This window comes from Ailuropoda melanoleuca, chromosome 6, assembly GCF_002007445.2.
Source record: "Ailuropoda melanoleuca isolate Jingjing chromosome 6, ASM200744v2, whole genome shotgun sequence".
Lineage (NCBI taxonomy): Eukaryota > Metazoa > Chordata > Mammalia > Carnivora > Ursidae > Ailuropoda > Ailuropoda melanoleuca.
This window is the reverse complement of record NC_048223.1, coordinates 87,590,472-87,603,396: the sequence shown is the minus strand read 5'-3', so window position 1 is coordinate 87,603,396 and position 12,925 is coordinate 87,590,472. Positions and strand designations below refer to the sequence as shown.

Genomic DNA, 12,925 nt, shown 5'->3' with positions numbered 1-12,925 from the left:
CTGATGCCTGGCCCATACAACATGAGGGCTAGGAGTCCCCACATCACAGAGCCATTTGGTAAATTGCCCAAGTTCACAAAAATATCAAGTGGAAGAAGTCAAGGGGGGACCTGTAACCTCTCACCCACTGTACCACTTCTTCTGCTGTGTATCGTACAGCCCAGTCTGTCGCCTGCTACCCAGGCCTGGCCCAGAAAGCCAGCCACTCATGGCCAGCACCCCACCCTCCCCCATACCAGCCCCTGCCCCACCNCTGCCCCACCCCCAGGCCCCATCCCAGCCCTCCCCATCTCCAGTTTTCCCCTCTTTCCTGGGAAGGGTCTGTCCTGCCAAGCTGGAGAGCGCCCAGCAGCAAGTATGACCAGTGTGAGCAAAGAAAGGCTCCGGTCCCATAGGGGGAGGGGAAGCCCCAGGCTAGGCAGTACCAGCTGCAGGGCTCTCTCTGGACTCTGGCAGCCACACTGCCTGATGCTGCCTCTGGGGAGAGGGAGGGGGAGTGGGAAGGATGCTCTTAAAGGGGAAGGCCAGCCTCCCTCCAACTGCCTCCCCTGGGAGACCGGAAGCCAGCAGAGAGCAGCTGGTCCGCACAGGCTGGACACAAACTGCTTCCTGATAACAGCACCTTATTGGGGAGTGGGGATGGGGGCAAGCCTGGTCTCTGTCCCTCCTCCACTCTGCCCCTCGCAGTTTGAGATGGAGGCTTCAGCAGTGAGAGTTGCTAGGTAGGGGACAGAGCAAGGGGAGAAAGAAAGGCCCCTGTAGGCATCAGACGTCAGGCCCTGGGTCTCTCCCCCATCACCGCACCCATAAGTAAAGACCATGCTTGTCTGAGGAGAATTTCTCTGCTTTTTATTTTCCTGTACGCTGTCAGAGCAATAGAGCCCCAGGATGGACTTGTACCACTGATGTGAGACGGACCACAGGTGCAAAGCGTGCACGCATGTGCCTGGTGCGTGCAAGTATGTTGATACAGGAGACTGTGCACGAGCGTGTGGGCCATGGCAGACACAGTCCTCAGGAAGCCCGGATGCGGGAGAGAGGGGAACAGCAGTTTCCGGCGCATGAAGGTCTGTGTTCGGCTTCACATGCTGGCTGCGGGGATGCTGTGCTGGCCTGGCTGTGTCAGTGAAAGGCCTGGCCTGGGTGCAGAGGCAGCTCAGAATTAACCGGTGTGTCCCACGGAGCTGTGGCCATTGTCAACGGCCGGATAATCACAGCACGCAGCATTTGAGGAGAGGCAGACGACTCCGGGCAGCAGGAGGGCCTGGGTTCCCACACTTGAGGCTGAGCCTGGGGGACAGTCTGTTGGGATGAGAAGTGGGTGGAGAGCACTTGCAGGGCAGAAGTTTTGTGGTGTGGGGCCATGAATCCAGCACAGCATGGGTGACAGGGCCACTTCCAAAGCCTGCAAGCTCATGGGATCATCCTGGGTCTATGTGTCTGAGGGGGAGGTGAAGGGCTGGATGTGTCCCAGAAGAAAAGGGGAGCCAATGGGCACCCTACATCCTGGGGTTCAGGCTGGGGAGCAGCCCCTTGGTCTGAAAGCAAACAGCACACATCTCTTTAGCCCAAGGAGTGTCCCACTGGAAGCAGTCTCCCAATAACCCTCCATGTATAGGGTCACTGGGCGGTGAAGGGAGGTTGCCTGGAGGGGCCACGTGGGGTCCTGGCTGGGGGATGGGCCTTCTCTGAGTCCCCAGGCAATATGGCCTGGAGGATGGAGCCGGCCATGTCTAAGGCCACCAGCAGAACACCCTCCTGGGATGTCTCCCAGGCTATTAGACTCCTACAGTCAGGCAGAACTGAGCTCCCCCTGCCCCTACTTCCTCCACTCCTCCTGGGGCCCCAGCACCCCTCCCCCCCGCTGCCTTCAACACCTCATTTCTTGCCTGTCCTAAAGCACCAACTTCCTCCTGGCTCACCCCGTTCAACCTGAGCTTCCCCAGCCACTGCAGAAGGCCCCACCACCCTGTGAGGCTGACGGAGCCCACCGCAGGGCCCCCACCCAATCCTCCCTCCCACGGCTCCCTGCTCCCCAGGCTCGTACCCCTCAGGTCAACACCTGATTGGGCCTCCCCACAGTCCGACCACCTCCTGCCCTTCTTTTCTTCTCTTATGTCCCCACCACCAGCTCCCAGAGTCCCTCTGGCTGCTCCCAGGTCACAGAGCAACATTCTGTTCCAGGACACACCAAGCCCCCCCAGCGCCCCCCTGCCGCATTCACACAGGGTGTTTCCTCAGCCTGGACCTCTCAACATGACACCCACGCTGCCTGGCAATCCTTGCTTCACCTCCACCTTCCCTGGGGAGCCCTCAGGGACTTGCCTCTTCTTTCAGCACCTTGTGTGCTGATACCTCGATGGCAGTGCTTATCACACGTGTTAGGTGATGGCTGATGTGCAGTCACTCTCTGCCCTGTGCCACAGCCCAGCCCAGTATTCCCTCCAGGACGGGCGCAGTGCCTTTCATCATGGCCCCACCAGCCCCGGGGGGCAATGCCCTTCTCTGTCCTGGCCTCTGTGGCCATACACAGTGCCCAGGCTCAGGGCTGGGGAGTGAGTCTTCCCTGGGGCTGGAGCATCAGGGGAGCGGTGCTCCCCAGGAGAGGCAAGGGCTCCCCAGCTGGAGGGAACAGCCCAGGTCACCCCCTCTCTGGGGTGCCCAGGGAACAACCTTGGGGAAGAAAGGCAGGACATGGTCATGGGCTCGCTGGGGAAGCCCAAGAGAACCCAGGAGCTGGGGGTGTTGTGAGGGTGTAAATGGAGGGGCTGGGTGGGGAGCTGTCAGCTGAGGGGGGAGAGGGAAGGGTAGCCTTGGAGTCTGTGCACACGGCATTTCCAGCGTTCCAGAGTATGGCCTTCTCTAATCGCCATCGACATTCCGTTCCATAGGCACTTGGGCTGACAGCTGGCCTTCTTTTAATAGCCACAAGTATTCTGGTGACATCCTAATCTCAGGGCATTCACTGCGAGCACATACACAGCTCGTGGCACCGCCCCCCCAGGTACCTCCAGCCTCCAATCACGCAGAGAGATACACACCACCCACACTCGGTCCCATGCAATTTAGAGCAGACATGTTGGGGCACACTCAGTCCTGTGCCCGGTGGTGTCACAGGGGCGAGAGCATGTGCAGGGCACATGGTCACACACAGGCACAAGTCATACTGCCCTGACTCACTGCGCATGCATCCTGCTTACACACACACACACACACACACACATGCCATATGTTCCTCACAGCACAGCAGAGCCACCACCGCTTGCCACGTATGTGTGTAGGCAGGGTCACAACAATCACACAGATACTCTCAGCTGCGCCACAGACCTCACTCAGGCCTGCTCAGAGCATCATAGAGTCACAGAGACCCCCAGGCACCCCAAACAGACAAGGGACACCTGGGTGGGGAAGGAGCGATTCCCAGAGGGCACTGGGCCTGCCCACAAGAACAGCTCCCCTTTCCTGGCCACTCCCTGGGCTACTTGCCCCTTGTCCCCACCCCTGTATGGATTGGCAGGTGCCAGGCCCAATCACCTTCCCAGGAGTCTCTGCTTCCTGCCCCTGGGGCCTGAGAGGGGCCTTGGCTTCCATGTCCTCCAGGCCCTGACTGCAGGGGAAGTGCCCGCTCACTTGCCGGGCAGCCCCCCACACGGCCGCTGCCTCCGTGTCCATCCAGCCCTGGGGAAGGTGGGAGAGTCACTGTGAGGTGAGAGGGACATTCCGAAGTCCCGCTCCTGCCCTCTTCCCCAGCTAAGACTGTCTCCATCCTCCACACAGGAGGTCAGTGCAATGAGGTCCATGACACTGTAGGCTCGCTGGTCACCAAATCCCTGCAAACTGTGAGTGCCCATGCTAGCGTGTGTGTGTATGTGTGTGTGTGTGTGTGTGTGTGTGTGTGCGCACGCACGTGTGCCTTCTAAGCATGTAGGATGGGTCCGTCTTCCTGAGGGTCTAGGCCTCTGTTGACAGATAACATTCACTCCTTGATGTCATTCACTATGTGTGGTTCAGGGAAAGGATCTCTGACAGCTCCTCCCTCGGCCCCTCCACTGAGACTCCCCAGGGATGGGAGCAGTGGGAAGAGGCCAGTGGAGAGTCTTGGTGAGGCCCAAAGTGGCCCCTGTAGTTACAATGATGGAGGAGCCCAGGTGTGGCTGGGGACACGAGGCCACAGCACAGAGAGCTCTCCTGGGGACATTAGGGGGCATCACAGCCCCGGGCCCCAAAGAGGGGCTGGCAGGCCAGTAGCTCCTAGGGCTAACAACAACTGTGGGGTCCCCACCCACTCATGTGCACCCTGGCCATGTAGAGACAACTGCTTTCCCTTTTAGAGAAGAACACAGAGGCTCAGAGGGGGTGAGTGGCCTTCGCATGCTCGCAGTGAGGCTGTGGCAGAACTGAAGCTTGAACTCAGGTCCCCCGACCCCGGGGCCGATACTCCTTCCACTGTATCCTGTAGGCTCCTCAAGGCTTCCAGGAGGAGGGGGCTTAATGCTAAGAACAAAGGGCCCGGAAGTAGCTCCTGCCTGTCTCTCAGGCGACCCATCTAGGGCCAGAAATGCCTGTCCTTTCGTGGCTCTAAGCCCCTGGAATACTGCCAGCATGGAAGAGAGATGGCCTGGCGTTGGAAGATGCATCGGTCCTGGCCCTGCTACTGGGTGACCTTGGGCCAACCCATTGCCTCTCTGGCCCCAGGGCCCCTGCCTGTCGGGGGGATGAGGCAAGGGAAGGCCATGGGGCAGTTGTGAAGGGCTCTTCCTGCCAGCGTCCCAGGGTCCTGAGGGTTCCTGGGTCTCAGAGGCCTGAAGCTGGCGTGGTTGAGGAAAGTAGGACGAGGTGCTGTCCTTGGGAGGCCATCGCATCCTTACCACCTCACTCTCCGAGCCCAGGGACGCCTGACGCTTCTGTCCGGAGATCCAGCTGAGGTCTGAGGCCTGGCTGCTCAGTGTGGAGCGGTGGGTGGAGCGGTAGCTGGCGTAGGGGCCACCGCGCTGGTCCGACACGGCCAGCAGCACCCCCAGGCAGGGCAGGTGCTGGGCAATGGCCATTCTGCAGGAAGAGAACATCTGGTTAGGGGGGTGGACGGGCAGACACCAGGAGATGGGGGTGGACGGACAGACTGATACGGGGCTAATGGGAGTGGACAGAAGGGGGAAATGGGGTGGTTCAGACACTGGGGTTATGAGGACAGACAAATGCGGGGTGATGCGAATGGACAAAAAGACACTGGCAGTCATAGGAGGTGATGAGGAAGGACAGACAGATGCTGGAGTGAAAGAGACTAACGGGCTTATAGCCTTGGGGATGGACAGACAGGCAGTAGGGCCATGGGCACAGAGGGTGGCAGGTTCGTCAAGGTGCTTGGTCTCAGCTCTCAAGGGGCTGGCCCAAGCCGCATCTCTTCCAGTGAGGACCAGGGACACTCCTGAGCAGCCTCTGAGCCTGCAGCTGGCCTCAGCAGGGTGGCGAGTTACCGAAACAACCAGGCAAGAGGAAGCACTGAAGGGCCCCTTGCGGGAGAGGCCAGCTGTGCTGGGAATCCATCAGCAGAGAGCGCTCTGGGCCAGAACCACCCCCGGGCCTCCTCGAGGGCCCTTGAACCTCTCCCGACTGTGGTCTCTCCAGCAGGGGGTATCACTGCTGACCGGCCATCCTGGCTGCCTTTTGGCCTTGGCTCAAAAAATCCCATAGGCAGGATTGGACACTGCCCAGGGAGCTCTGATGTCCCTCCCAGCTGATCTGCCCGGGAGAGTGGAGCAGCAAAGGGGGTCACACCAGCTCCAGAGCCCACCCAGTACCACTCGCTACTCCCAGCTGCTAGAGGCCCCCACCAGTGCATATACATGAGACAGGAAAGATGGCCAGCCTCTGCCCCCATTCACTGCTTCAGGCCCTCCATGGCCTGGGGACCTGGGGCTGGGTCATGGAGGAGGGCCGCACCTGTACTTGGGGTGGGTGATGGCGTAAATGATGGGGTTGTGGATGGCAGAAGCCTTGGCGATGACAGCAGGCACTGTGTTCATGTAGGGAGTCAGGACATGTGCGTACCTAGGACAGAGAAGCTGTGGTTCCCCCTGCCAGCTGGCCCTCCCAGAGACTCCACAGCCCACCCTCCCTCTCAGGAACCTTCTTCCTCTAGGCCAGGCCCTGTGGGGTGCAACCCAGCCTGGCCCAAACCAGCACGACCAAGCCAGCCTTATAAGAGGGACTGTAATGCCGGGAGAATTCTGATCTGAGGTGAGCAGGAACCTGGGGAGCCATTGAGGGAGGGTTGCTGAGAGGAAGATGAGCCAGGTTGGGGGGTTCCGCCAGGTCCCATGATAGCTTGGAGTCTGTGCCGATAGCAGGAAACCCTCCCCATCCCCACGGACTCTGGCCCTCTGGCCAGCTCCTCCCCTGCCCCACGCAACCCTGAGGCCCACTGCTCCCCTGGCTCTCTTAGAGTGACCACAAGACAGCCTTACCGGGGACCAGGCCCTTCCTGCACAAGGAGGTCTCGTACCCAAATACTTCCCAGGAAGAATAACTCACACTGTTTCAAAGTGCTTCTGAAGTCTGGCCTATGTCCTCGTTGCTGCAGACATCAAGTCCCCAGACTGTAGCCATGAAGGGCTGGCAGGCAGGAAGTGAGCGGCACCCCTGGCCATGTGCCCACAGCCCCCGTGAAGAGGGAGCCAGAACCTCAAGGAGAGTCTTTTGTTCCCATGGGATCTGGCAGGACCTGGGAGTCCCTGCAGGCCCTCAGGCCAAATCCAACATGGCCCAGAACTCCCCCAGCATGTGTCCCAGTGCCTCTAGGAAGTGGCAGGGACATTTCCTGCAGGGAACCTCGCTGCCACCCAAGGGAGAATGAATGAATGGCTGTGAGGCTGGCTCAGGTTTGGGCTGGGGAGGGAGAGGTCACCCCAGGGTCCCCTTACCCTCTTCCCGCCCCCTCCAGCCCCTGTTCCAGCCCCTTGGGCACTGCTCACCCAGCAAAGCCCATCAGGGCCACAGTGGAGTAGGGGGCCCAGGAGAGCACGAAGAGAAGGATGACCAGCAGTTCAATCTTGGCCATTTTCCACTCTCTCTGTAGCCGCTGCCGTTGTCGAGGAGACCTAACACCGCCCTCACAGGCCCTGAAAGTCTGGAGAGCCCTAGCACGGGCACAGAGTCCAAGTCTGACCCCGCTCTGGTGGCAGTGAGGGCCACGGTCATGGCTGCCATGGGGGAGGCTCCCTGGACCTGGCTGTTCTCTCCAGTGCAGGAAGCCCTGACTCCCAGGAAGTTCTCCATTACATCCAGCCTAAGCTGCCTCCCTGTGGTTCCATCTGTGGTGTCTGCTCTAGCCCGCAGACCTCCTGATCAAGCCTAAAGGCCCCCTCCTCAGAAGCCCCTGTCTCCTGAGACTTCTCTAGGCACCCAGGTTGTGCTGGTCTCTAGGCACCTCACCCCCTAAGCACAAGGGCTCAGCTTGTCTTTGCCTATCTGGAGCTGGGAATGGCCTGGGGAGGGTGCAGTGTGAGCCTGGGGGGAGGAGAGGGGCAGCCCTGGCAAAGGGGTGTGGCCACCCTCCCATCCAGCCCCTCCCCCGCACCCAGCTCTTACTGGCCTGTCTCCCGGATGGCCTTGAAGATGAAGACGTAGCAGTAGATGATGACCAGCAGGGGGAGGAAGAACACAAAGCAGAAGAGCAGCATGGTGTAGGCTCGCACTGACGGCGTGAAGCTCAGGTAGTCCCAGGAGCAAGACGTCAGCAGCCCCTCGGGTACGTAGGCGCCTGGAGCCAGGAGTAGAGCTCAGCCTTTGGGGCTGAGCCCCTCATCCAGCAGGGGCTTTGGATGTGGGGTTCGAGCTCCCTGAACACTGGTCCCCACTCCAGCCCTGCCCAGGGCAGTGAGGAAGCCAGGGCTTGTGGAGGGGAGCTTTTCCAGCCAGTTCTAGCAGGCAAAGCCCACTGCTGCCCATTTTTGCCAGGTTGGAACTGAGACCTCAACTGAACATAGCCCCAGGGTCTTATTCCTCCAGATTTGGGCCAGGTTTTTGGTCCCGCCACAGAAAGGTGGGTGCCTCGCTGCTAACTCTCCTACTTGCTCAAGCCTACACCCCGAGGCCTGCCTGACACTACAGCTCAGCATCAGATGCCCCTGTCACTTCCCACCACCCAGGAACCATGTGGTCTTCCCCGGTATTGGGGATGAGAGCCCAGGTCATCCTCTGATTGCTGGTGGTGTAGCACCAGTTTCCCCTGCTGCTGGTCACGCCCCCTGAATATCCAACTACCTTGAGGCTCAAGCACTCCTTTGGCCCCTCCTGCCAGCTGGCCAGCCCAAGTCTACCTGCCTGCCCCTTGAACGTGCCCCGCCCAGCTCATCCTCCTCTCTCCCGATTCCCCTGGTCCACTTACTCCAGCCAAAGAAGGGCGGCAGACTCCAGGCCAGGGCATAGAGCCAGACGCCCGCCAGGACAAGCGCCGCCCGCCTCTTGGACACCACCCCGATGGTGGCCAGTGGGTGCGTGATCACCAGGTAGCGGTCCAGAGCGATGGCCATCAGGGTGACCATGGAGGTGATGCCGAAGACAGCCCCACAGAAGGCATAGAACTCGCAGCCTGTGGGCACAGCTCCCTGGCCTCAGACCGTGGCAGGAGCCCGAGAGGTACCCCAGGGGAGGGAGGGTCTGGGGGTGACACATACTCAGCTCCTGCCTTCATCTCTCCAGAAGAGCAGCCCTGAGCCCCTCTCCACTCTGGCTACTTGGCACATCTGGCCCAGAAGCTGAGTCTTCCCTCTTCCTCATTCATGGGCGCCAGGGCGGCCACCCACCCTCTGCCCAGGAAGAGCCAATCACCTCTCGTCCGAGGCCAGCCTCCACGGTGGGCATCCAGGCCACAACCCTTCTCCTCCCTCCAGCAGAAGGGACCCCGGAAGGTCTACCTGCCTCCCCGAAGAGCCACCGCTTATGGAGGCTGCTGGCGAAGAAGACGGGGGCCTGCGTGAAGGACATGAGAAAGTCACTGACCGCGAGGTTGATAATGAACATGTTGGATGGCGTCCTGAGGCCTCTGGTCCTGTGAAGGGTCGGAAGCTGTCAGGATGTGCTTCTCACACACCCACGTGCACACGCACATGGGCACAAGCCACAGGGCCGCCACCTGTGCCGCTGCCCGGCAAGCACTAGCCAGATGGCTCCAGAGCCTGACAGCGTGGGCTGAGAGTGAGGCCCCCACCAGGCAGCAACTCCTGCCTCCTGTGGACAGCAATACCACCCCAGAGTGCCCTGCCGCCCAGCCGTAGCGGGCTTTAGGACACGTCTGTTTCCTCCTCTCGCTCTCGGGATCCCCTCTGCATGGCCCACTCTCTCTCCTTGGACACACCCCTCCTTCCTCTGCATCCCTCAGGCCAGTTCTCCCTCCTGCGCGCTCAGCCTGCCTTCCCAAGAGCTCCTCCCACCACCTTCCTCCCCAGGTGTCCTCCTTGCCCCCTTCGTCCAGTATCTCTACAGTCTTCACACTCAGGGTTGGCCCAGGGCAAGGGGACAGACAGGTGTGCCCCACAGGCCAGGCACTTTCACAGACTCCTCTCCCATAATCATCCATCTTTCCATCTACCCTCCCTCTTTTCCAGATGGGAATGCTGAGGCTCCCACCCGTGAGGTGGCTTGCTCCAGATAACAAGACTCAGTAAGCGGCATTGCCAGGATTCAAACACTTATTTGATGGGCACCACACAGACATAAACTTGCACAATCATACATCGACTCTATGAAGTAAATCACAACCCCAGTTTGCAGACAACAAAAATGGGCCCACAGGGACGCCTGGGTGGCTCAGTCAGTTAAGCATCTACATTCAGCTCAGGTCATGATCCCAGAGTCCTGGGATCGAGTCCCGCATGGGGCTCCCTGCTCAATGGGTAGCCTGCTTCTCCCTTTCCCTCTGCCCCTCCACCCCACTCATGCTCTTGCTCTCTCTCAAATAAATAAGTTTAAAAAAAAAAAAAGAAAGAAAAGAAAAATGGACCCACAGAGAATAAGTGACTTGCCCAAAGTCAGTTCTGCTAATAGGCAAGGTAGTAGGGTCAGGGGTTCACCTCTTCACCTGCCTGTCTCAGCCACTCAGCCCAAGAATGGGGCAGGTGGGGAAGGAAGCTGGGTGTTGGCAAGGGTGTTTGCTGAGGGTCTTGAGGACTCAGGACCCTGTTGCCAGGGCTGCTTGTCGAGGCAGAGGGACATGCCCATGTGGAGGTGAGCTGAGAGCAGGGCAGAATGGGCAGACACATGTGAGTTGCAGGGACATTCGTCCTACACAGAAGGTGTGCCTGGGGTCCAATTGGCATGTGCCACTCAAGTTNGGGGCAGGTGACGTGGAGGTGAGCTGAGAGCAGGGCAGAATGGGCAGACACGTGTGAGTTGCAGGGACATTCGTCCTACACAGAAGGTGTGCCTGGGGTCCAATTGGCATGTGCCACTCAAGTTGCCCTGGACTATTTTTTGGCCCCTTCCCTAAGCTAGAAGATCGAGGCCTGTCCTGAGACCACTGAAGGCTTGGCGGTGGCGTCCCCATCCAAGCTCAACAGTGCCCTGGAGAGCTGGCAACAGGTTTGCTGCCCTGTCTCTGTATGGCTGGCTGCCCGCAGTGCCCACGCCCTAGTCCCGCCAACCAGGCACCTGCAGAAGGTATAGATGACCATCAGATTGCCCAGCATCCCCGTGAGCCCCACCAGCAGGATCACTGTGCCCAGGGTGTAGTGGGCGTGGTCCGGAACATCCACCGTTGGGAAGGGGACCCAGGCAGCAGCCCGAGCCCCGGCTGCCTATGGAGAGACAGAGAAACAAGAGCATCACATTATCCTATCATCTGGAATAACCCTGAGAATGAAGGGTTAAGGTTCCCAGTAAGGAAACTGAGGCTCAGAGTGGCACAGCCACTTGCCCACACTGCTAGAAGTGGCGGAACCACAGTGGAAACGCAGGTCTCTCCAAAGTCAAGCCCGAGCTCCTGCACTGTAGCACAGAGGCATGGGGCTTCTAGGATCACCTATTGGAGGCTGGATGGACAGACAGACACAGGTCTGACAAGGAGGGACATTTCCTTGGGGAGAAGGCAGAACCATCCCCTCAGCGCTTCCTAACCACTGTATGGGCCCTGACGGAAGCACTCAAGGCAGTTAGCAATGGTATTCCAGGCCCTGCAGACTCTGGGGTGGTGGAGCTGGGTGGAACCCCTTTCCTCAGGAGCCCCACCCCCTCCCCAGCCTCAAAGAAGACGTTGTACTCCCCCACAGCATAAGTGGGGAGCGCTGACCTTGATACCTAACATGAGACGGGGGGAAAAGAATTCCTCTTTAAAAGGAAAGCTTAGGGGGTCCCTGGCTGGTGGAAGTCGGTTGAGCGTCTGACTCGTGATTTTGGCTCAGGTCACAATCTCAGGGTTGTGAGGTTGAGCCCCGAGTTGGGCTCTGCACTCAGCAGGGACACTGCTTGAGATTCTCTCTCTCCCTTTCCCTCTGCCCCTCCCTGCACTCTCCAATAAATAAATACATCTTAAATAAATAAACTTAAAAAAGAAAAAGAAAAAAGAAAGCTTAGATCCCCCAGGGTCACTACAGGGAGGTCGTGACGCCATGCGGCCAGCACAAAGGGCTTTAAAGAACCCTCTGCCCCAGCTCCTTTCCTGGGAAAGAGGGCAATTTAGTCTCTGTCTTGCCTCCTATAACTACAGAGCCTTCCCGTCCCATCCAGGATGTAGGCCAGCATCCCCGGGTCCTCAGGGCACCCGCAGTCCTCCCCAGTTAACAGTGGGTTTGGTGCNGCTTGAGATTCTCTCTCTCCCTTTCCCTCTGCCCCTCCCTGCTCTCTCCAATAAATAAATACATCTTAAATAAATAAACTTAAAAAAGAAAAAGAAAAAAGAAAGCTTAGATCCCCCAGGGTCACTACAGGGAGGTCGTGACGCCATGCGGCCAGCACAAAGGGCTTTAAAGAACCCTCTGCCCCAGCTCCTTTCCTGGGAAAGAGGGCAATTTAGTCTCTGTCTTGCCTCCTATAACTACAGAGCCTTCCCGTCCCATCCAGGATGTAGGCCAGCATCCCCGGGTCCTCAGGGCACCCGCAGTCCTCCCCAGTTAACAGTGGGTTTGGTGTGGTATGACCTTGGGGCCCTGGCCAGAATATCAGGCAGCGGAGGGCGTCCACCCCCTCACTCTGGGCTGGACAATCCAGAGGCCTCGGGTGTGCCTGCCTCCCTGGAAGTCTCTGCGGGTTATCCAACCACCCTCGGAAGAGAATGGATGCGGCCAAGGGCAGGTCCGGGCCATTCCAGGCCCTTGTCCTTTAGGGTTGGCCTTTCTGTTCCTCGATGCTCTCCGTGGGGAAGGACATGGCCCACACTCTCCTCTATTGGCCTCTTCGTGGAAGACAGGCCCAGAGAGGTCCAGTAACACACCCGAGGGCCCACAGAGGAGCTCAGGCCTTTTCTATCTCCCTGTCAAAGCCCCTGAGTGTCCCCAGCAGGGAGGCCAGGGTCAGGGAGGGAAGGCTCTATGTGCGCACAGGCTGGCCCCAGGCTTACCGTGGGCAGAGCTTGGCCCGGGCTGGAGGTGCTGCTCCGGGAGCTGTCCCACCTGCTGGGTGAGGCTGGGGTGGCCACACAGCTGGGCTCCTGGGCTCTGGGTCCCGAAGGAGGGTTCATCCTGAGGTGGGGTAGTCCTTTCTCGAGCCCACCGAGAAGTCGAGGGCACGGGGAGTCAGGATATTAGCTGTGCCCAGCCTCCCAACCTTCCTCCGACTTCAGCACTCCTGTCTGGTCTGCCAGCTGCCCGTCCCTACGTCCTGCGTGGACCCAGCCTGGAGCTACTCTTGGGGCCGGTGACTGCTGTGTCCAGTGAAGCACAAAGGAACGAGTGTCACAGCTATGGCGACTCACAGCCACAGGGTCTGTCCCCAC

The 12,925-nt window shown here is 59.4% G+C and overlaps 1 protein-coding gene across 2 annotated transcripts; it reads right to left on the bottom strand.

Moving 5' to 3' along the window:
• Positions 1-947: 947 nt before the first annotated feature.
• Positions 948-12,670, bottom strand: OPN4 (opsin 4). 2 transcript variants are annotated; one of them, XM_019795478.2, is made up of 10 exons: positions 12,551-12,670; positions 10,615-10,793; positions 8,916-9,049; positions 8,387-8,590; positions 7,588-7,759; positions 6,972-7,136; positions 5,941-6,048; positions 4,869-5,049; positions 3,535-3,678; positions 948-1,538 (listed from the first exon to the last, which is right to left on the bottom strand). In XM_019795478.2, exons 1-10 carry the CDS (start codon positions 12,668-12,670, stop codon positions 1,500-1,502), a joined length of 1,446 nt encoding a protein of 481 aa, XP_019651037.2. In that variant the 3' UTR covers positions 948-1,499. The 2 variants fall into 2 exon arrangements, with proteins under 2 accessions (XP_019651037.2, XP_019651038.2); XM_019795479.2 differs by having other exon boundaries at positions 10,648-10,793.
• Between the last annotated feature and the right edge of the window lie 255 nt (positions 12,671-12,925).

Coding starts and splice junctions, on each gene's coding strand:
- OPN4 (XM_019795478.2), bottom strand. CDS start 12,670: ATGAACCCTCCTTCGGGACCCAGAGCCCAGGAGCCCAGCTGTGTGGCC. Junction 5,050..5,940: donor ATCACCCACCCCAAGTACAG/GTGCGGCCCTCC, acceptor CTCTTCCTGCAG/AATGGCCATTGCCCAGCACC. Junction 1,539..3,534: donor AAGCAGAGACTCCTGGGAAG/GTGATTGGGCCT, acceptor GTTTGCTTTCAG/ACCAAGGGGCTGCTCCCCAG.